This window comes from Numida meleagris, chromosome 13, assembly GCF_002078875.1.
Source record: "Numida meleagris isolate 19003 breed g44 Domestic line chromosome 13, NumMel1.0, whole genome shotgun sequence".
Lineage (NCBI taxonomy): Eukaryota > Metazoa > Chordata > Aves > Galliformes > Numididae > Numida > Numida meleagris.
The window spans coordinates 4,000,065-4,024,239 of NC_034421.1; the positions used below are offsets into that span (position 1 = coordinate 4,000,065).

General features: G+C 41.5%; 1 protein-coding gene across 12 annotated transcripts in view; it reads left to right on the top strand.

Annotated features, from left to right (window-relative positions):
• Nucleotides 1-24,175, top strand: part of SDK1 (sidekick cell adhesion molecule 1) — a 367,601-nt gene that overhangs the window by 260,340 nt on the left and 83,086 nt on the right. For all 12 annotated transcript variants that reach the window (XM_021412024.1, XM_021412018.1, XM_021412020.1 and 9 more), the window contains 5 exons: nt 3,924-4,039; nt 7,070-7,262; nt 10,380-10,478; nt 15,106-15,297; nt 17,081-17,202. In XM_021412024.1, the coding sequence (XP_021267699.1) occupies nt 3,924-4,039; nt 7,070-7,262; nt 10,380-10,478; nt 15,106-15,297; nt 17,081-17,202 (722 nt within the window). The remainder of the gene's footprint in view (nt 1-3,923; nt 4,040-7,069; nt 7,263-10,379; nt 10,479-15,105; nt 15,298-17,080; nt 17,203-24,175) is intronic.

Below are 24,175 nucleotides of genomic sequence, written 5' to 3' on the forward strand. Positions count from 1 at the left end.
CGGTTGTCTCAGTGAGGCCTCTCACTCCCAGTTCTTAACAAAGAAGTGAGATTTTGTCCTTGTGAGAAAGGAGAAAGGAACAGAGGCATTTCCCAGCTGCAGGAAGCACAACTCAGCAGTTAGTGCCAAACCTTGCACTTTTGAATTTCACACACTGGCACGTGTAGAAGAGCAGAGACCACTGTGTCCACGCACCTGCTGCTGCTCAGAACGCAGCCTGGCTTGGCGACAGTTGGGCAGGGGAAGAGGCTTTGCAGGAGGAACTCTCCCCACAGCTCCTGGTGCATTGAAAGAACCAAATCCTCACACAGAGAAAACCTGCAGCTCCCTGAGCCTGCTGTGCTGCGACGTGGAAGCTGCCAGCCCAGAGGTCGGGAGCTTGGGAGGAGCAGGAGACTTCTCCAGGCCTTTGTCAGAGATCTGTATTTAAGACCTGCAGTCTGGCATTGGGAATCTGTGCGGGGTTTACATGCTATTTGCACATAGCTACAGACAGAATAATTACATGTACACATGCTTAACCTGATTGCCTTCTCTTCTCTCAATTATCCCGTCAGCCAAACCCTTTTAATGGCTTTTATCTGGAGTGCTTCCATGACCTTTTCTGCTTAGAATGCTGCACATTAACTTGCAGTCCCCGGAGCTGAGTTCTTAACAGATTTCCAACAGCATGAACTTTATAGGGAAGAAAGTAACAGTTGGTTTTGTCTGACCAATTTGATCTGCAGTTCCGAGATGACTCCCAGATGGGTCTCCAGTGTGAGATGGTTTAGGAATGCTTGCAAAAATCGTGAAGGACAGATTTAAAAACCGAGCACGTAAATACTTGGGGATTACTTTTGAAACAGCTATTTGACATCTGTAGCTCCTGTGCTGCTTGACAACAAGAAACTTTGAAGGAAGAGGATAGCTATCCACCGCCAAGTTAGGAAATTCTTTATGGGGACAGCTGCAGCTTCTGCAAGGTGCTAGCCGTGATCTGGGAAAGGTATCTGAGTTCTGAACTGACCAGAAGGTCGGCTCTGATTGAGCTTCTCTCAAACTTTTTTCTTTTCTAATGCAAAACTGCTCAGATACCCAAGGAAGTCTTTAAGATCAGAACATAAAAGGAGAACTTTATACTGTCACTTTGAAGTAAATTTGAGGTCATAATGCCAATATTTTACTGATTAAAATATAAAAACGTATTATATCACATCTGCAGTATAATTAAGCTTATGCATATTAGATAGACCGTGTTCTTTCCATCTTTTAAATTCATTCATTGTTATGCAGATGTTGATACTTCAATAAAGATTCCGAAGATTAATTGTAATATAAATCATGGTTTCCAGCATTCTGAAGCATTCAGATTTTCTGCTCATGATTTTTACCATTTCTCTTATCATAGCAGGTAATCTTTGCGCTGTGATGATTTATTCTTGTTTCAGAGAATTACCTCCTAATGAAAGAAAAGTATTTCACTCTTTAAAATAAATAATTAAGACATGTTATCCACATTTCCAAAAGTGTAGTAAACCTCTCCTAAGGTGCTTACCTGGCCATTTGCATGGTGTGCTACAGGAAGGGCTATCAGTGATTCTTCCTCCCACTCCTTTGAGTGGGGCTGTTGGTTAACACCTTGTGGGTGAGGTATAGACTACAGATTTTCTATATCGCAAAATCAGCGTAGGTCATATAAATAGAGTGGGTCATGTTCAAGGAAGAGGAATGAGTGGAGGGGAAGATGCTGATTTACGCTTCAGGAAAGAAGGAGATGAAATTAGCAATGATATCCAGATGACTTTCTGAAAACGAGCTAACTTAGAGGTTTCTTATACCATTTTCTTCAATAACCAATGTCTGGTGGATACAAAATCAGAATATTCTGATACATAGGAAAGAATTAATTTTGATTTAAAAAAAATCTTACACTATCAATTACACGAAGTATTGAACATGAGCAAACTGAAGCACGTTTAGTGGCTCTCATAATAAACAGGTTCATCAAAGAACATGAATAAGTGAAAATATGTTAGTAGGTGAATGAAGCCAAAGCAGCTCACTATGACTGTAAATTGACTTCAATATAGATGACCGTGTATCAGGATGATTTGGTGAATCTCTTAAGTACAAAAACTTCATGATGTCCATCGGTTGATAAGATTATTATAACCTTCCAAAAGCATACAAGGAATTCTGATACATAGCAGGAAATAGGGCCTACATTCTAATGAAAAATTAGAGTAGTATCAGATCAATTTGTTTTTTAGAGCTCAATAATTAATCATAGTTCATAAATTGTGATGTCAAGTTTTAAATTAGGGCAAAACAGTTCCGAGTAGTGTGCCATTTCTGAGGCTAAAAAAACAAATGTGCAGAGCTAAATTTTCAAACCAGTTGTCATCGGGGAGTTTTAGTGTCACAGGGCATGGAAGTAGATGTTCTTGGCTTCTTTCAAACCTGACATCTTCAAGGATTTATCCAGGTTTCTGAGTGGATATTTCTAAGCTGTGGATGTCTTTGATAGGTGTACACTGTCCCAGCTCTGTTGGCTGCAGCCTTGCTATACCTTGTACACCAGTTAAGAATAACAGCCCTTTATGTCTCCTTCAAAAAGCCTGGCTTTTGGTGGACAAAGGGACATTTTTACATTTTTGAAGTTAATGTCTTCATTTCTCCTCCATACAAAAACACATCTTCCAAAAGTACTTTGAAGCTTTAAAAGTTTGTGACCTGTTTTTGAAAAGTATGGAGCAAACTAGCATTACTCAGTGGGAATTACAGATACTTTTGAGAAGCGTGGGTCATTGGGCTTTAGTAGAAATTTTCCCTTGGAAGCAAAAGGAACAAAGTTTTCAAGCTTCAAAACCACTTGTGGATAGTTCCTCTTTCATGGAATGCAAATGTATATGGCTGTCAATACCCATGTTTTTGAGGCTTTATTAAACATATTTTTTTAGGATTCAAAGGATACTAAGGATATTGGTACATTTTTTTGTACTCAAATAGCAGCTTTCTTCTTTAACTTGCTACAAGCTCGATAGTTTCAGAAAAGTAGACCTGGCTTAGTATTCCTTCCTCTGAGAACTACGGAAATGGCATCATAAAGCAATGAGCTGAAGAAAGGCCTGGAAGGTATTTAAAGAGACGCTGTGTTAAATGGCAAAATACATGCCGGGATTGTTGTGGGTTTTTTGTGTTTTTTTTGAAGCCAATATGCCTCTATGTTCCATGCTTTTTGTTTTGTGTTGGAGAGACATCTGCCTCATTAAACACTTGACATGAAAAGTTTACACAACTTTTAGTAGATTTGAGGCTGCGTTGGTACAGTCTGTATGTTATAAATTTTATATGGATGAATGAATATCTTACCAAAATAGAATGAGAACATCTTCAATTCCCAAGAAAAGTCTTTATTGTATATGATATGACTTGTCCTAATTTCTTAAGCAGCAGTAAATAATAAACAGATCCTGTCACCAGATTATAATTCAGAATTAGAATTTTGATTATGCTGATCCTGTGTTTGCTAGTTTGAGCCCAGCAATTGCATGATAGTAAAAGACTCAAGAAATTTCCTGGTGAAGCTTCATTCTCTGTGTAGTCATGGATAATTGAAAGAGAGACATTTACCTGTTATTACCTAGCTTCTGTCTCAAGTCTTTATGCGAAACTCATCTTGGAGTAATAAGCTCAGAAATCATTTCAACCCCTCCCCTTGAAAGAATTTCTGAGAGAACATGAGAAATAACTCAATTACCACTCTTTCCAAATCATTGCTGGTTACCCTATCACAAGAAGTGCATCCTTTTCTCTGGGTTGTTATTACTTTGCAACTCATAAGTGGCAGTGAATAGGTTCTGTGCTCATCTTTCTCTTTTGCCCCCTCACCCCTCTGCCATTCTGTTTGATTTACTTTTCCTCTCTGCTGATGGGAGCAGTGCCGACAGCTCCGCCGCAGAACGTGCAAGTGGAAGCCGTGAACTCCACCACCATCCAGTTCCTCTGGAGCCCTCCGCCCCAGCAGTTCATCAACGGTATTAACCAAGGATACAAGGTAAATAGAAGGAAGATTTCTTTAGTTTTGTTTTCTTTAACAGTCGTGGTGTATAACAATTAGAAATTGAATCCAATAATCTATGAATGTCCAAGGTGATGGTATATATTAAGGGATATCTTACAGAAGCAAAATGAAGAGAGAACTGAGCAGTCGTTTCTCCTAATGTAACTTCCGCTGGTTTATGTGAGTTCAGAGAGGGAAGTATGTCGTAGGCTGGGTGTTCTAATACCTTTGACATTTACCTGGATAATTTCCAAAGCCAAAAAGCAGCTTGATGTCAAACAGCACAGGAGGCATGTTGCTGTGCCACTGAAAATCAGCCCTGAGATTCCTATCTACTCCAGTGCAAAACTCCCATTCATTTAATTAGGAACCAAGATGTCACACCAAATATTTGCCTTAACTTTCCCACTGTGATGATTTTGGAGATGTAAAAAAGTAAAATTTTTAATCACGCTTGATGGAATGGCATTGATGCGGCACGTCCTTGTTGATGGGGCAGCTGGCAATGTCTATTAACAGTGCACAGAGGAGAGAGTGCTTCACAGAGCACTTGTGGGTCCTTCCACCAGTGGAGTGTTTGCTAAGGAGAGAGCTGAGTGCTTTATTTCTGTCTCTCAGGAAGGACTGTTTAATAGAAACTCCTCCAACGGTTCAGCAGTGGGGATATAATTTAGGAAACATCTTAAAAACATTCTTAGAAAGAACAAAGAGAATTCTTGCAGTGATCTCAGAGCAGGACGAGGGACAACGGGTACATTGTGTTACCAGGAGGAGAAAGCTTGGTGTAGCTGTTGGGTGAGGGAATGTTGGCTGAGCTGAGGAGGGCGTTCAGTTCAGAAGACAGGCTGTGAGCTGTGGGTGGATTTTAGGAGTTTGAGAAGACTCGGTCCTTATCTGAGATGTCTCAAAGTGATGGAGAAACTGAGGCAGAGGTACGCATGTGCGTTTTAGCGCTTCTTCCCGTTTCTCATAAGGAACTTATTTCTCATACAGAATGGCGATGGTTGCAGGATCCTCCCATTGAAGCAGCATGTATGTGTAGAAGTGTATGACATTCTCCTTGAGACAGCAGCAGTGATCAGGACGAGGTTACTGGCAGGGAATTTAGACTGCAGAAGTATATCCTGAAATAGAAGCAGCTGGCTTCTGCTTGGGCTGTAGAGAATGAACGAACGCACTTCGGGGCTGGGTGGACATCAGCACACTGTAATTATCTGGTGCCAATCCAAACGTGGTGAGCTCAGTCAGATTTGGAGGAGCCATATATTAGATTTTTATTCTTTGTTTTATTCAAACACATTGTCAGTCCAGAGGGCCTTAGTCTCATTGCCTGGGTACCTCTAATTTAAATTTCGATGTAATTATCAATTTTATAAAATAACTAAAATCACGATTTTTATCTGTCAGTGTTCAGTAAAAACTTCTGAGGTTATCACAGTTTCTCTTTACTCAGAGTTCTCTGATTGCATTAAATTGCAACAGCTTTATAATTTCTCTCGGGGTTTGTGAATTGCGGCACAAAGACTGTGAGAACATTTCTGTGACAGTAACTTTACTGCATAGTTTATTTTGTACGATTTATAAATACCAGTAGCCATAGCTAGGCCTTTGCTTTTCCTCAGGGTTAAACCCATTTTGTCCTTTAACGGACAAAATTGTTCACTTTTATTTCCTGCACATGTTTCCTAAAGAACGCGCAGTGATGTTCAGTCTGATGTTCAGTCCCTCGAAGTTATTAATGCCAATTGTAATCCACAAAGGTGATTTAGAAAAGAAAATAAAACTTACTATTCCATCAACCATTATTCAGTTTTTATCTTTTCCTTGAAATTTATTTGCATTTCAAGAAGTAGTAAAGTGCACCTTTCAAATATGAAATATTCCTAACAAAATGACTCCTTATAGTGCTCTAACTGTGCTTTCTGACTATAAGGAGTATAGTCTCATTATCAGCCAATAGACGTTGGTGAAATGTGTTAAATATGGCTCAATAATTTCAGGCATCTATTCATGTTTATGAGCCTGAAATCAATACGAGTAGCATGATTTACACAGATACTGAGTAAGGCATAGAATTTTAGCATGCTTATATAAGCCACAAGATAAGGATTTTTGGACACAATAGAAATTTCCAAAGCTCTTTAAAGCTTTAGGCCCCTAAGTTGTTAAGGTGATTTCAAAAACTGTTTTAACATTTTGAAGTCATTTGCAAAAAAATGAATTTCTGAAGTCCTCATTTAGGTATTTGCAGATAAGGTATTCTACCCTAAGAAACGCTGATCAGCCAGCAGGGCCACTGAGGTGACTGAAACCTGGAGGAGCTGTGGGTTGCCAAGCACATTATTTTAAATGCATGAAAATTTCGTCAGGAGTCTCACTTTTGGGACCTAGGTGCTGAAAACTGTACTAATCCTCCTTGCAGTCATGTTCTATTTTTTGTGTGGTTCCAGAACTTTTTGAATCGCTCGCTGTGATGGAGGGATGGCTGTCCCCACACCATTGGGCACTGAAACATTATTTGCCTCTTAGCAATGCCGGTCAATAGATTGCTGAAGGCTGTGGGAGGGGAAGGAGGATTTTTCTCCCACCAGTGAGATCTTTCAAGGAACCCCATGATAAGATGAAGCTTTTATCTCAGAGCAGCTCTGAAGTTCCCTTTCTTACCTAATCCTCCTTTCAGCAGCAGGGATTGTCCAGCTCAGAGGGACACAAAAGACTCATGCCGTACAAACAGACACTTGCAGTAATTTTGGCCTTGTTCAGCAGCAGAAATTGAGAGCTGTAATACCTCTATAGTATCGATATGTCCCCTATCACCCGTAAGCATTGTACGCATCCCTCCAGTTATCATGGTAACAGTGTTCTGTCCATCTGTTCTGCGTCAGATCTGACAGTAGTTGAACAGTATTGCTTGTTTTTTTACAATCAGATTAGGATGGTTTTGGCATCCTAGCATGCTCTAGTTCTCTAGTTCTGAACAGGCACATCTTCTAATGAGAACTCATCCATGTTTACACTTCCTAGCTCCTAGCATGGCCAGTGGATGCTCCAGAGACTGTAACGGTGGTCACTATTGCTCCAGATTTTCACGGTGTTCACAGTGGCTGCATCACCAACCTGAAGAAGTACACCGCCTACTACACGTCGGTTCTGTGCTTCACCACCCCCGGCGATGGGCCGCGCAGCGCACCCCAGCTCCTGCGCACCCTGGAAGACAGTGAGTAGTCAGTGCTGGTAGAGAATCTCAGTGCTCGGCTTTGGGTTGGTTGGAGAGAAAAGCAAGAATTGTCACATCTGGGTGCTTAAAATCAGACCTCGAGTTGACAAAGCGGTTTGCAGTCTCTTGTCAAGTTGCTCTCCATCAGACGATGACCTCAGCTGGTTTTCTGCATGTGTTCTTTTAGCTGCTGGGAAATGAAAGGCAGAAGCTGAAATCTCCATGGTGTGGTTCAGCTAACACAATACATCGTTTGTCTGCGAACCCTTATGCTCTTAAATCCATGCTCAGGTATCCAGATAAATATGAATTGATCTTCTGGGGAACTGAGCACCAGGTCTTCCTGTGGAAATCAATGATTAATTTAAGTTTGTTTCCTTCTGCTATTCAGTGTATTGAAAATGTCTACACCTATACGATATTGCAAGCATTTGTATAGAGTAAAACAACCAGCATCATGATGATTCATTAGCTTCTACTCTGCAAACTGAAGTCAAATTCATGGAATGAAATAAAAAGTGCTAAATAGTTTAGCATATAGATTATTTCCTGCATCCGAAAATATTTTGGCCTCTGTGACTCTCTGGAAGTGTTTGCTCAAGTCATGTCTGGGGCTAACACATCTAGCATGTGTGTTCAGATGACATCTGAGTTGTGGTGGCCCTCATAGCTAGCTGTGCAAAGGCAGTGATCTTGGTTCTGGCCAGGGCTCCAATCTTCCTCTCACAGAGCGTCTTAAACACTGCTGCACATTTACAGATCCAAATAAGAATTAAAAAATCTCTACTGCAGCCATTAAGAGATTGTTTTTAGAAATACTACTTCTCCTTAACAGGGATCTTTTAGGTTAGTCAGTGTTCCCATAAAGAAAAATCTGATTAACAGCAGCATTCACAGAAGTGAGGCTCAGAGTGCTAATCCAATTTTTCATGAGATACTCTTGAAAGTATATGAAGAAAATTAAGTACTTTCCCATGGATTTTGATTTTGTGGTTCACCTCCTCCATGTGCCCCAGGAACAGATTCTAGACTGAAAGCTTTGCTTGTTAGAAGATCACAGAGATAGCAGTGCAACCACTAGAAATCTTATGAGCTATTAATATAAACTGATGCGTGTTTAACTGGAGTTAAAGCAAAAGGCATGGAGGAAAGAAAAATATACATTAGGTTCTTATCTGTAGTATGAACATTTTGCCTGTTTTCTTAAGGAAATGATGCTCTTGGCAGTGTTGATGTGTTTGGTTGTCTGTCTCAGATCCATCTGTCTTTCTCCCTCCAAAAACATTTTGATCCCATGGCTAATTGCAGGAAGCCGAAGATAGACGGCTCCTAAGATTTCATGAGAATTAAGCAGCTGGGAAGAGGAAAGAAACAATTAATATTTCTGCTAAAGGAGAAAGGAGCCTCAGAGACTTTGTGAAATTATGAGAAGGGTGCAGTCAGGCATTGGGAATATCTCAGGGAAGTGTTGGGATCATGTGCCATTTTAAACACCAGAAAAATTCCATCATGAAACGTGAAATGACAGAAAGTCAAATAGGTTTTGTAAACATTTTTTGTATATGCAGACCTGTGCAGCAAGGAGCTTCTGCAGCAGAGATGAGCAGCACTTTTTGATTCTGAGTCCTTCAGAAATGTTTTCGTGATGACTGAGAACTTCAGTGTAGTACAGTGTAATGTATCTTTGTGGAGAACTCGTTGACTCTAAGATGCTGCAGGATTTATGTGGTGGGTAAAAAGGTTTGAAAGGACTGTCATTCATGTTCCCAGGTGATAATTTTCTGTCTGTCTGTGAAGCAAAGTTAGGCAATCCTTTAAGAAATAGCGCAAGTAAATCTGTTTGCTGATGAACTGTAGGTCAAATAAAATGTGACATCCAGTCAGAAGCGATGCGTCCTGGCTTGGTGTAACCTGCACCTGCTTTCGTTAGGACATTAAAACTGGAACACGATGGCAGGAGCTAATTGGAGTAAAGCTTTGTGAGTATGTGGCTTGCGTGTGCAGATACGTGTTCCTGAATAGTGCATAATTGCTGTGCTCTCGTCGGGTATTCCCGAGATCACTACCAGATCAGCACTTTTCTGTACTGCTTTGACTACTACACATCGCAGAATGGATTTGGAAATTTTCCTCACTAGGATTGCAGAACTGCAAATGTGGTCGCAGCCGACCTACTGGCAGGCTTCTTTCTTTATCGTAGCTGGAGGGGAATGAGAAACTGGACTAAAGCGCAGAGGAAACAAAATATAAAATTGCAGACGAGAAATTGCCAACTGATGTCAGCGGAGCTGGAGGATACTCAGGCAGGGATCCAATGACAGAAGCGCAGCGCATATAAAGTGAACAAAAACTCCTTTTTCCAGTACATCGATTGAAGACAGAACAGCAGTTGGATCAAAAATCAGTCAGGATGTCTTCCTTGAAGATCAAAATTGAGGGAGGATGGCATATTCTTGACAGTCATTCCATTTTATGCTCTTTCATTGCACACTAGGGAGCTGAAATTTTTAAGAGCTCTTGAGCTACATCATAAAAATCCTTTAAAAGTTTCACACACTTGTATTCATTTTGCAGAAGATAGTTGCCATTATGCTGGACGTTTTTAGAGTTGTTTTGAGAGACTCCATCCAAGCAGTGATGTTGCCCTTGCTCTGACCTTCGCCGGCAGCAGGCTCCGTGTGGGCGAGGGGAGCACTCGCAGTGCTGCTGCAGCCCCGAGGAAGCTGCACAGAGCAGCACGGGTACCCACATGCTGCCATCGGGGGGAAACAACAAACGCAATCACTTCCAGCATTGCCAGCTTGATTGTTCTAATTAGATTAGATCAAGAAGAAAGACAGAGAACACATTGCATGCAGGTCCCCCGCTGCTGCTCTCTTCAGTTCTCTGCGCAGTTGGGGTGATGACTAGATAAAATAATTTATGTGATGATAGCCAGAGTGCTTCTTAACACCTTCCGTTCTTCTCTTCTCCCCTGCAGCTCTCGCTGATGTTTCCAGCAGGCTTCCCTTGGCCCCAGCTCCATGTTGCACTTCTCCAGCCCTCACCTTGCCACATGAATCACATCAGAAGTTAGTGGGCTTCTCCTTTTAACAGATTTCCTTTTCTGATTACTAGAGCCAGGAGCTGTGGGACACCTGAGTTTCACTGAGATTCTGGACACGTCTCTCAAGGTCAGCTGGCAAGAACCTGTAGAGAAAAATGGCATCATTACAGGCAAGTATCAGCTGCTCCTTTTTTTTTTTCTTTTCTTTTTTTTTTTCTCCAGCGTGTGGGGTAGAATGTATCATTGCAATGAGAAAATGTTTGCATAATAGAACATTTAGGGAGAACTGGCTGCTGCGAGTACTGGTTTCCTGGTTCATCTTTTGGGTAATTGAAATGTCAGCTAGGGCAAATTATAGAAAGTACGGGTCCAATTACTGGCAGCTCATGATTATGGTCACTGAAAAGGCAGTCTTTATTAGAAATCAGCTCCCCATGGAGTCGATGATCTTGTTAAATCTTCTGTGACCTCCACCTCTGCTGCTTTAAAGTCTGAAACTTTGCGAGGTGGGGTTTCCTACATTGAATTTACAGCTGCAAAATCTGAATTGGCATTGCTAAGATTTGCAATCAAGACCAACCCTGAAATCAGCAGTATCCTTCATCTGTGATCAAGTGGCCTGGCTGCAGACTGCAGGACAGAATTTGCATGTCATTACTTAATTTTGTATAAACCATCACAGCAGTTCAGAACTCTTCTTTCTTTGATGAGCTGGCCATCAGACTGCTCCCTGCTATTTATCTATTTATTGCATGCCAAAGTAGATGTAACATCAGCAGCTTCATTATTTTTCATAAAGGCAACTATTAATAGTGGAGAAAATCTCTAGTTGTTACCAAGAGAGGCAATATTGTTTTCAAATGGAAAACTATTACTTTTGCACAGGGTGGACATTCCATCTAACAAAGGATTTCAAGGTTGTGAATCAGAAGAAGTCTCTCAGATTTTAAATTAATAAAGCTAAAATCATAGTTGGGAAGGGATCGCTTTACATAAATCAAAATATTCTGTTTTGGGAGCATTGACATTTCATTTTTCATTTTAAAAATCTGTGTATGTATTTTTTTTTTAAGTAAATGCTTTTGGGGGTTAAACATGAAGGAAAAGCAAACAGACGTTTTGGCCCCTCTGCATTGAAATGTTGTATCAGCCCAATTTCATGAAACATTTTCACTTTAGCAGAGCTGGCTATTTTGATTGGACTTGCTTCTGTCTGTGCTTTCTCTGTGAATCTCTAGCGCACTGTTTATACGTGTAACTTCCATGGTGTTTACAGTATCCGTGAGTTTTTTATGCACATATTCTTACGCCTGATAGCTCGATAGCCTTGCTGAAATATGCATTGATTTAAGTGGTTCAGGATCAAAAACTAGGAACTTCTGAAAGCAGAGCAGCACTGATTCAGTGACGATGTCCGAAGCCTTCAAGTCCGAGTGCTTAAATTTGGGTACCTAAATCCAGATCTAGTTATCTAAGCAATACGATGCAATATTCATCCCTGTAAAGCAGCAGTTAGCAGCACAGTTACTTGGTGCTGCAGAACTGTGCTCCTAGAAATGAACGGCAATCAGAATGGGTTGAAACTCGGTGGAGCAAAACAATGGTTTGCGTTATACCTGGGGCAAATTCTTTTAGAAAGAAGGAACTCAAGAAGAGTTCACAAAGAAATGCCCAGCGAAGTTAAGGAAACAGAAGTGTCCTTAGTGCCGCCGATTGCATTTGGAATGGAATAGCAGTAAAAGTGCTCATGGCCCTGAGTACCTTGGAGGTTTGCAGAGGGCCCCTTGGAGCTCCGAGAGCTTTTCCTCTTCATTTCTGCTCACTGAGACCTTTACTGGCACTTCTTGTTGCGTGCACCAGCGTGGGGAGGAGGAGCGCACGGAGGAGGGGGCTGGCAGCCACCGTGCTCTGGGAAATTGCCCATTACTCTCGCTGTAAATTTCAGTATCTTCCCCTTTCCCTCAGCAAACCCTGATTTATGAGGACCTGGATGCAGACGGACAGTTTGTGATTGGGTGTACTGCTCGCTCGTAGAGAATTTACTCCAGATCAACGGAAAAATTATTTCTGAAACTCCTCTGGCCATTAGTTTCCGTTAGGCAGCGTTTTATGGCTTTGATGGGTGCGATGCCAAAGTGCAGGGCAGCTTCGTGGCACCGTGCTGCTCCCGGTGTGCAGGCACCAGGGGATGCGCTGGGCTCCCTGTGCACGCTGCCGGTGCTGGCAGGGGAACAGAGAGCACGTTGTTACCAACCACATGTCCGAAAGTTCTGCCCATCTGTCAGTCGTCGTGGCTTAAGTGCTACTTGGGGGGATGCTTGATGTTGTTCCTTTCCTTCAGCATTTTTTCATCTGTTTTAGTTATGCGTGATTACATCTGGCTTTGTGTCAGCTCGGTATATATGTATGTATTTTCTGTTTCTGTTTTTATACAACTAGAATTTATCTGTGCTTCAGGACTGAAATATCTGCAGTAAATGCTGCCTCTTTGTCTTTTCTTCAATTTGCATGTGAGCTGAAGATATTTTTTCCGGCGAACATTTTTTTCAGTAGAAATACATAGAGACTATGTGCCTAATGGGCAGGAAAGCTGGGGCTCATCCTTGCAATCACAGGGGAGAAAACAAAATGTTCAAAGAATAATCACCAACATTTGATGTATATGCAAAGTTCATCGAGATGGGAGGGAAGATGTCTCAATCATTTATGACTGCCTTGTGCGGGGTGCAGGAAACTTCCTGCTGCTTGTAAGCAACAAAAGGATGGGGAGAGCATGAGAAGTCCCTAGCTCGTTGCTTATTCCGTTTCTTTCTTTGAACACGGCATTCTGTTTTATTCTAGGGTGGTACCCCTTGATTCCCTCTGCCAGCCCATGTGCAGGGTTCAACACAGGCAGCATATAAAGTCAACAGTGTCCTTCAGTTTTGTCAGAATCTTCATGCACGTTATAATCTTGCCTGTACTATGTAAATTCTGATCACTGCAAATGATTATCAAGCTAAGAGCATCAAATCACTCTAGTGTCTCAGAGATACTGGTAAATTACTGACTTAATTGGATCCCATCTAACAGATGGGACATTTCAGACACTTGCTTAAAGCTTGCTCCAGGTGAGCATTCAGGAGTTTTCCTCCTTCCCCCAGGTAGTGTGTTGTCAGACAGGTGGCTGCAATGTAGCTCCAATGGTTGAAGTATTGCCTCTCTGCTGTTTATCACTGCCCTTTCACCTGAAACATAATTAATGACGGTGTGAGTAGTCTGAGCCCATTTTCATACAAATATGTTAATGTGAATTTCTGTCAGTGATGGCAGCTAGCACCCGAGGGAGGATAACATCTCACACCTTTCAAACTCTCTCACAAATGAGTGTCTTACCATGCTTGTAGTTCATGAGATGATGCTTCCTTGTTGATCAAAACCATAAGGTATTTTGCTACTTCAATGTGTTAATCAGCTTATGTTTAAAAAAAATAAAATTAAAAAAAAAAAAAGCCAACAACCCCAACTGGTCTGAATTCCTCATCTTATCTGATGGGAACAGGAACCCAGTAGGGAGTTTCTCTAGCCAGCTTGCCTCATGCATGGTTCTCTCAGTGGGGTTCCTTTCTGTTAGTCTTTTTCATTCACTTCCATTTCACAGGCATTCAAGAGCTATGGGTATTTTTTTTTCTTTTTCCCCTGAGTCAAATCACAGAAAAAGCTGCAATCAAGCAAACTTTTCAGACACACTCTCTGGAGAATGGTGCAGCAAGGTTCAAGTGGGTTCAACTGAGAATAAAGTGGGACTGGGCAGGAGGAGGACAAGCAGATTTGGAGATAAAATTGAGCAAATCAGACAGTAGAAAGTTTCAAAAGTTCTTGCAAGGCAAATGGTCATAAAAGCAATAAAAAGGAATCAGTTTTAGAGCCTGGTTATGATATAAGAATAATGTGGGGGTCAGGTGAGTGCAGTTCCGGACAATAGATTGGCTACACTATGGTTTTGAAAGAAAGGATAATGATTCACCCTGCTAAAGGATTTGTGAGAGGAACAAGCAGTGGGGAGTAGAGTTTTTTCGGTTCCTAGAGGATTCCCACCATGTTTCTTCATGATCATCATTGTTAGATTTGTAAGTATTTCCAGATACACAGCAGCGAAGGTGGCTTCAGCCTGGAAAAGAAGTGGCCCTACTCAGTGCATATAGATTTTTAATGAGATATTCTAGATGGCGAGAAAATGTTTTATTTTCCAGTGTTTCTTCCTATTCATTTTGCAGTGTTCACAGAATGAAAGTCCACCTTTCTGTGAGATTGTCCCCGGGTTTCCCAATCATTGCACAGCAAGCATTGTATGTTCATAGAAAAATTGAGAGACTCCATGCCCCTGTCTGTAATCTGATGGGCAGTGCTTGCTAGAAATAACAGTATTAAGAAATACTTGGTTATTTGAGACAGCGTTTCCTTTAACTTTTTTTCCTTTTTTTTCTGTTTAAAAAAGATATAAAAGATATTCTTTTATATAAAAGCATGTACTCTGCTCTATTATGTTTCCATTATGTTTCTATTATGGAAACGTAATAGAGCAGAGTAAGAAACAAATCAAAGAATCATCAAGGTTGGAAAAGATCACTAAGATCGTCTAGTCCATCCATCCACAGTACCATTCCATAACCGTCCAACCGTAGCACCATTGACCACAAGCATACCTTACAGAGGCATTTATTTGCCAATCTCTGGGCTACCGCATAACACTGCTTTAGACAAAAGCCAGCCCTCACCGCTGCTACAGCCCCTGACTGCTGTGTCATTGCTTTGCAGGCTACCAGCTCTCCTGGGAGGTGTATGGCAGGAACGAATCTCGGCTCGCCCGCACGCTCAGCAACACAACGCTGGAGTACAAGATCACGGGGCTGTCATCTCTCACCACGTACACCATCGAGGTGGCAGCTGTGACCGCTAAAGGGAGCGGGTGGGTCACGTCCTCCACCATCTCTTCTGGGGTGCCTCCAGGTTGGTGAAACTTCATGGAAGAGGTTAAAATGGGCTGGTTTACGTGTACACCAAAGATCATGAGGGACTTGGATTCATTTATAATAAATATGGGTGTGTTTATACGGCATCAGAAGTCTTTACCACGTAATTTAAAGCTAAGTCTTAGAACGCATTAAAACGTTAAAACGAAGATGCCTGCAATTTGAAATGACCAGAAAGTTGGGTTTTGTGATGCACGTTTAAAAAAAAAAGTTGTAGAGATTGCAGAAGGAACAGACAAAGCAATAAAGTGGATGAAGTATGGAAGCTCTTGATATTTACAAAGCAACGTGAGAAGCAAGCCTGAATCAAATAAAAATTGGTGCTTTTTGGGAAAAATAGGGTTTGGATGCTGTTAAACGAGAAAGGTTTTTCTATTTTAAGTAGTATAACTTATGTCACCAGTGAGAGGACATTTGCATAATGAAACTGAAATCTTATTTGCAAGATTTGGCAGTTGTGACCTGAGAAAGATTTGGGAAGTAGTCCTCTGCTGCATTGTCTGAGTTACCGCTTGGGCCCCTGTGAATTATTTGATTTAGCATTTTGCATTTGGATTTTAAAACTCAGCACTCTCCTTCATCCTGTACACAAAGCAAACTAAAAAGCCGTTTCAAACCTCCAACCAGCAGTTTCTGTTAATTTATAGGCTATACAAGTAGAACTTTCCAAAGTGGAGCAGTTAATGTACATCACTGATGGTAATCCATTTTTTCCCTTTTCTGATGTTTTTGAACTTTTCTGTGTGTCTTGAAGTATGCTTGCCTTTCTTTCCCCTAATCACAGGTAATTGTGACAAGTTGCAGGTTGGATCAATGCCATGCTGCCTGTCGTTACCCAGATAACAGCATTATCTTGTTTGGTCAGAGTTAGTTTATCGATCATAGCTCCCACAAATGTGAAGTAAAAATCAAGAAATATTGTGTATTCATGCATACTTGAAAATACATGCCAAAAATCTGCCCATTTTTGCCTGCTGCATTTGCACATAGTATAACATTACAAATGATTACTGATTATTGTACTAATTTCCATTGCTTATGAATGCAGGTACTATTGGAAATTTATTCTGAACAATCTATATTTAATCCCTTTCCTGGGCTTGTTTTTGTTGATAATTCAGGCGGTATTAAAAATGTAAATGCCGCTCTAAGCTTGACTGATGTGAGGCAACAATCTGATTGGAGCTACAGATTTTTCCTCGTAGAAGGTCACCCTCTTTATTTACAACAGAAATTAAAAAAAAAAATCATTTTGCTTTATGCAGCCATCAGAAATGGCTTATAAAACCCATCTATTGTAGATCAATATGAGAAGCATAAAACCCTTCCACTACCCGAAAACCTGAGAGTCTTTTTCTATTGTTAATATATTAAAGCTGTATATACCGTAAGGAGTAAAATAATTTTAATTCTAGAGAAACAGCCATGCAGCAGAATTAGGCGACTTGGGAAGTGCCTTCCCCCAGCCTCCGTGCTTTGTCTGTTACTCAGCCTCCCCAAAATAGCAGCTGCAATTCTGTAAAGGGACTCTCTTCATTTTTGATCCATAAAATGCGGTGCGTGCTCAGAGCAGCAGAAATAGTCATGTTGTACTTAATACTCTGCCAAAAAAAAAACCAACCCAACAACAAAACCAACACTATTTCCTCTATAGTAATTGTTACAAAGGTATTTTTCTATGCTGAAACACCACCAACCTGTGCTACAGTGCCTTATCCCAGGAGCATTTCCACCTCTCACGTGTGTTTCTCGTCCTGCAGAACTTCCAGGCGCTCCGTCCAACCTGGTGATCTCCAACATCAGCCCTCGCTCTGCCACGCTTCAGTTCCGGCCGGGTTATGACGGCAAGACCTCCATCTCCAAGTGGATAGTGGAAGGCCAGGTATGGCTGACAGAGATTTCTCACTGAAGTTTCTGAGGAGTCAAAAAGGATCGTCATAAGCAACCCATCCACCAGAGTTTAGGTCCATTTATTTTAAAAATGGTTTGAAACCTGAGTTTATGTCCTGTTAGGTTCATATTCAAACCAGGTGCTAAGCCGAAATTATCTCATAGAGCAGAAGTATAGGAAGAATTGCAGTGAACAGTAAAGATGCCATTATTCATGACAGTGGGTGTATTTGTGCCATCTTCTAAGGGAATATCCTGAAGTTTTCTGTCCAGGCTCCTATATTTGAATAGGCTGAATTCTCATCTTCATCAGCTTTAAACAATATCCCTCTTTCTGCTGTCATTACGCCTGGGAGGACTTACATATTCCTCATTTGTTTTCTTGACAGACTAGCTTTGCTTCTTCCTTTCCACCCACAGATCTTTATAAATAATATAATCTGTTTTTAAGACCAAATGTTGGACTTCTTAAATCACCGTCACCGCTTAGACATGTTGATACAATCACTTCACTTGATAATGAGACTGTTGTGAACAAGTTGGTACATTTTGTACAATTTACATACACATTATTGCATATTGCAAAATTAAACGATGAAGTTTTATAATATGGTGGCTTCACATATTCTGAGAATCATGTGCTGGAGCACTGCATTGGTACGGGTAGGAATTTAATTCTGTAATCAGGAATTGCAAAAAGCCACTGAAGTTAAACAAATTTGAATGCTTTAAAATGGCAGTGATTATTTTCACAATGTTCATCCACATCCTTAAAGAGCCCTGGGTGCCAATAGTGGTTGGAAGGCTCTTGGTGTGCAGGGAGGGAAGGGAGAGATGGGTGTTCACAAACACCCGTCAGCATCTTATGCATTGCTAGTAAAGTCAAGAGTCTGATGGTTCTGGTATTCTGATGGTCTTGTTACATCCTGGATCTGCCAATATTTGCTCCACCTAGGGAAGGGGCACAGCCAAAATTGCAGCAGAATCTGTCCTGCTGAGTCTGAGCATTTCTTTGCACCACACTGCACTGTTCAGCTTTGGCACAGCAAGAAACATTATTCCAAATAGATTTAGTACTTGGAAAAAAATTTCTCCCTCACGTGATTAACAAGAAATCTTTTCCATTATGCAAAGAAATTGATGATTCCTTACTGATATAGTAAATCCTGTTTCCAGGATGACAGCTGCCTATAATCCTTTGTTCACAGCCCCTTTCTGCCAGCACTCCATTCAAACTTCTCTACTCTCTTGAAGTGTGATCTCACAGTGCCATTAGCCAGCAGAAACCAGGAGGTCTTGTTGTCCTATTCCCTCTCTTCATCCCCATCACTCCCAGCAAGACTTTCTTGCTCCTAGCTTCTCTCTGCTGTCATACCTGGAGCTGCTGCAGGGCTTGACCCAGCCAAGAACAAATGGGTTTCAGACAGATCAAGTCTCTGTACAGTCTGTGTGAAATTAGAAGAGCCCCACTGCAGAGCAGGAGATGAGAACGTGGTGGTGGGAGCAGGAGTGAGGGCAAGACTGTCTCCATCCTGGCTTGGAGCTAAGCTGCCCCGGACCTGGGCTCCATGTGTTTTATGTCTACCTGTCCAAAATGTACAAGCTTTCACCAAACACCATGTAAAGTACTGTCCTGCACATCAGTCCGTGTTCCCCTCTGTACAGTTGCATGGTAGTTTTGCATTGGACACCCCATTTATGTTGTATCTACTCATTCATCTTTCTTGGGGCTACACCCTTTCTCTAGATTTCTAACTCCTCACAAACTTCAGCTGTTTTTCATTCTCGCATACAAACGGCCTTCCCCCAACATGCTTTTCTTCTTTCTTCCTTCATGTGGCACAGAACTTTATTGATGAGGGCAGGTCTAGAAAATCTTCCAAGTGGTCCATTTTGGCCAAGTGCCATTTCTGAAGTCTGATACTTCATGAACAGTTTGAATGAAAACACAGCTGGGAATTCCAGTTTATGTGAAATTTTTTACATCTGGCCTCGGCTTCTGCTTTTTGTGCTGGGATGTAAATTGACGGGATCCACTGTGGAACTAATTCTCAATTATGTCAGTGAACATGAGAGGAGACTCAGGTCTTTAAGATGTTAGTGCTAGTAGATACTGAAATATCAAGCGTTGAAAATCCCATTTCTGTGTTTCTAGTAAAGCCACTTTCTGTACTTCTGAAAGGATTTCTTAAATCTTTTTTCGGCAGTTTCTCTTCTGTCGTCGCATCTAGACTGAGAGGACTGGAGCAAACTGGATTTCCAAACAGAAAGCTGCAAAAAAGTACCAATGCCATTTAAAAAGTATTTCTAAAATTGCTTTTCCATTACATGCAGTATGATCTAAAGAGAAGAGAGTCGAGTGTGATATAAAGGTTTTGCAGACACTTGTTCAGAAGGTCCAGAAGTAATGGTCTTGTGGCATTGACACTCACAGACTACATGTTCAACCCCAAAGAGTTTCCGTAAATCCTTCCTATTACCACCAATCATCCTGTACTCTCAGATGCACTGTATATATTGCAGACATATTTTTCTGGCAGTTTGCAATGGTGAATGACTATGAATCGCATCACATGGTTTCGTGTTTGCACCCTCTCTATGCTGCAGCCAAGATTCAGTTTGTTTTGATCTTATTTTCCTTGAGGTTTTGTTGGGAGAAGGATGTAAATGGCAGAGTCGTGGCTGTTCTTTGGTACGAGTTTAGTCCACAACACTGAGCTTTCCATGGGCTGATTAGAGAAGCTGAGCTGACTTCTGTTGCACCTGATTTGTTTTCTCATGGTTATGTTATTGTGCAGATAGCAGAAGACTTGCAGCACCTCTTCACGAGTGGCATTCAGGTGTTGCACAGGTCAGAGAACCACCAGTACATCAGCTAACACAGAGGATTTGCTTAACGCCTTTCTGCTGTTTTGAGAGAGATTTCCTTTGAACGTTATCATGAGCAACAGCAGAATTGGAAAAGGGTGTTTCAAAGTACAAAAACCTTGAAAGTGTCCTCACTGTGTTCTCTTGTAAAGCTGTGAGTTGGGAAGGACTTAACTTTCACCATGAATTTGTTGGGTTTTGTGGGTTAAGTCGGTGACCCAGATAGGATTCATCCATTGTACGAGGTGATTCTCTTGGTGTCATTTTCACTTCAGAGCTGGTAAATAAAGTGTCTGGAGCCCTGACAATATTATGACTTTGCCAATCTTTAAATCAAAAATGGGTGAATCGATTTAAGGATTTTGTAGGAAAAAAATGGCACCCAAGCGGACATCCTGTGAACCAAATTTCTCCCAAAGCGATTTCAGATGCCTGAGTTACAGACCTCTCTAATGAAAACTCTGACATATCTTGAACTATAGCAGAATGCAGGGTACTTCTGTAATGCACAGAAACATCGTGTTTCCCTGTCCTGCCGTTAGTTCTTGATAACTGTTCACAATTTTGGAAGCATTACTGTCTTACAAGAAATATCGCAGCAAATGATTTTACATTCCAAATTTAAATTTGTCGAAATTCTGCAACTTCACTTACATAGTGCATTCCATCCGACAGTGTTAAGTCAATTGATAAAATCTGTAAAATTCTCAGATTTAGAAATTGAGAAACCAGTACACAGAGAAGTAAAAGGTTCTGCCATCATTTCCAATATTGCTTTATACCATCTCATTTGTGTAATAATAAATGAATGTGACCTTTTATTGAACAAAATGCCTTGGTAACAGCCTAGAGATGGGGATGTGTACGTGGCAGCTTGCGATGGCTGATAGTTGTGGGGAATCATACGAAGAGATGCAGTGGACATAGGTATTTTAATTGTGGCAGTTCCTGCTGATCTCCTGGGGCTCGTGGCCCTATTGTACTGAGAACTGTTAAGATGCAGAGTGCATTTCTTAGAGTTTTTATGCCGATGGCAACAGCAAAACAGTTGGTGTTCTCATCTGCCTCCAAAAACAATGCACACATGAATACATGTGCATCTGTCACAAGCATAATCCTTTTCTGAAGTTTGTGGATACTGCTATCCAAAAACCAACAGTAAGAAATAAGCCTGCAAATTAACTTTATTTAATGCAGACTGGCTCACAGGGGACTCTGCAGCCCCCCGTAGGACTCTCTTATCCTAACCACTGCCCATAGTTCTTTTTTGCCTTGTGGGAATCCCTTTGTACTCCGATTTTTGAAACGGAAATGTTTCCTCTGATCTAACATCAGAGTTTTTCAGCAAAAAATAATTTCCTTTTCCTTCAAGAGCCTGAAACTTGGAACCTGCTAAATGCCTTGCAGAAGTTAAAAATATAGGAGCCCATCAGTGAAAATTCTCTTCCAAGACTCATTTCTGAGATAACTGCTAAATAAGTGAAACTTGTGCCGAGTAACAGTCACCTAGAATTGCTTGGTTACACGGTCAGAAGTCACGCAGCAGTCCCCATGCTGCTTACCATGCTACCCTTGAGCTGAGTGCCCTCCTGCTTTGGAAAAGCTCCCCACAAAGGCAGCACGCTCTTAAATGTGCTACTGACTGCAGTTGCAGATCAAACCCTTGAAGTTGCCCAGGTGTTGGCACCAGATCCTGGCACATTGCAAGGCATTATTCTAACTAAAGCAAGTTCATCATCTATTTGTTTTAAAAAATTTTTACTGAATTACAGAACTCTGCCTGTGCTTGATATCTTTTGCTACCTCTCCATCACTGCCTTTCAGCAGAGAATGAGTCTGAAAGAGGTGCACTGGGACTGTCCGTGCCCCGGGTCTCCTTGCTCCTGAACCAGGTAGCAGCCACCTGTTACCTGCTGGCTCCTAAGCCTGAGGACAGCCAGTATAAGCAGCTTGGTTGGCACTTGCCATTTCCTTATAGGATGCACCCATCATTCCTGGCAGGGAATGCATTTAAAATTAGAAATCTGTGTCCTGGGAGGGCTTCTGAGAGGCTTGCCATAGTCCTGGGCACATAAGAGCTTTCACCAGCTCTCAATCAGTGAAAGATCCTTAATATTTCCCCCTTTGCAGCCAGCTGGTGAATGCATGTCTGCAGAACAGGCAGGGGTTTTGGACACCTCTCAAGCTTGAGTCAATGCCGATTGTTCACAGCCCTTTGGGCCTATGGGTCTGAACCATGTGGTCCTTAATGTGGATTAATGACCTGCCTGCTGCTGCATAACAATTGAAACCTGTGGTCTTTTTTTTTCTTTTTCCTATGCAAGAAGTATTTTTACAAGGGCTTATTGTTCTTAGAATATAAAAAGAAGACTCTAATGCACTCCTGGAGATTATTTGCAGCCTCCAAAACACTGTGGATTGTTGCTATACAATTACTGCAGCACTTTGAACTGACGCTGTTAAGAGCAAGGAATTTCTTTAAAATAAGCATTCTACAAAGTGTTTTCTACAGAAATAATCAAAGGCTTTTTATTAAAAGTTTTCTGTGTTTCTGTGACTGAAATCGATCCTCTCCTTTCTTTGCTAGTGTCGTTTTTTATAAAGGACACTTGTATCATCTATATCTATATCATCTCTTTGTTCTCTGCATTTGTTTTAGGGCAGTTCTGTGTTACCAGGCAGACCTGCATTGAGCTGCTTCCTTTAAGCTTCTCTATCCAGGAACTTTACCAGCATTTCTGGAGCACAGTTGGGTCTGGGAATTTTAAAAGGTCCATAATTTACACTGACATCTTTTTAATAAGATCTTTGGTATGCATCAGTGTATTTGATTCCCATCAATACCCGAAGACCCATCGACAGTTTTGCAACCACCTTCCTCCATGAATACAATCCTCTGCTAGAAAGATCATCGAGGCTTCCTCTCACTGTGCAATGCAGAACTTATTTCTTTGGCCTAATTTTCCTTGTGTCATTTCTTCATGCACAAACATAAATATGCAGCACATTGACTCCTGAGTGAGCAAAGAACTAAAACATCTATAAATAAATCAGGCTGCTTCTCCTGAAGGGAAAAAAAGAAAGTGAATGAAACCTAATTTTCTGTTTGAAATACGTGGGATTTGCTAGATAGTTTGGGCTGTGTTGCCTATCAAGTGCCTTGATAGCATCTATGGCCGTAACTAGTATGCAGAAGTCGTAAGAGATCTATTTTTAAAAGATAAAGGAAGGTCACTCTTTGCACAGTGGGTTGTGAGCTTCTGAAATTTGTTGCCAGAGCAGTGTGTGGAAGTAGGTAGTGTCAGGAGGTTAAAAAAGGATCAGTCACCTTCATGGATATCAAATCTGTAAATAGGTGCTGAGGGGAATAGCTGCTTTTGTCCCTCCAATTTCCCTCAACACAGAATTGTGAATACTAAGGTAGGGTAAGGGAACTGACTCCAGGTATGGCCAGGCTCATGGCTCTCACCAGATGGTATTTTCTGTTGGAGCTGGAATGCCAGCTGGCTGGACTGTTTGTCCAGCCCTGAAGGTTATTTGTGTTCTTGAATCTTGATGAAGTGAGATCTTTCTGGAGCTGCAGTGAAAGAACAGAGTGATAACAACATTTCATTGAAGCACTGACCCTCTTTCTCTATGGCAAGGTTGAGCAAGAGTGCGTGGTGCTACGGAATTATAGCAGGGAGCCTTGTCTAAGATCCCGTCTCTCTGTGCTTGTGACACTCCAAAGTGAAACTCAGCCATCCACCAGCTCTCATCCATCTCCCTTTTCACACTGCTCAGCACACAGCCCTGCCCGCCAGCACTGCCGTCTCCCAGGCTCTCACGTCTCGCTGGCCTTCCTCTCACGCCTTGTTGGCTTCCTCCTTAAGTCCTCGTTCAACTCCATTGCATCTCCAGCAATCTATATGGAAAGCAGTGCTCTCAGCTCTCATCACCCTTTTGTCCCTTCTAACAGTGCTGTGGCCGAGGGACTGTGCTAACTTTCAGCAGAGTGCTGGGATTAATTAATACAAAGCACTGCGCGTGGAGGAGCCTGGTCTAAGAGCAGCCCAGCAGCTGAGGTTAAAACACTTCTGTACTTTGACTTTGTTCTT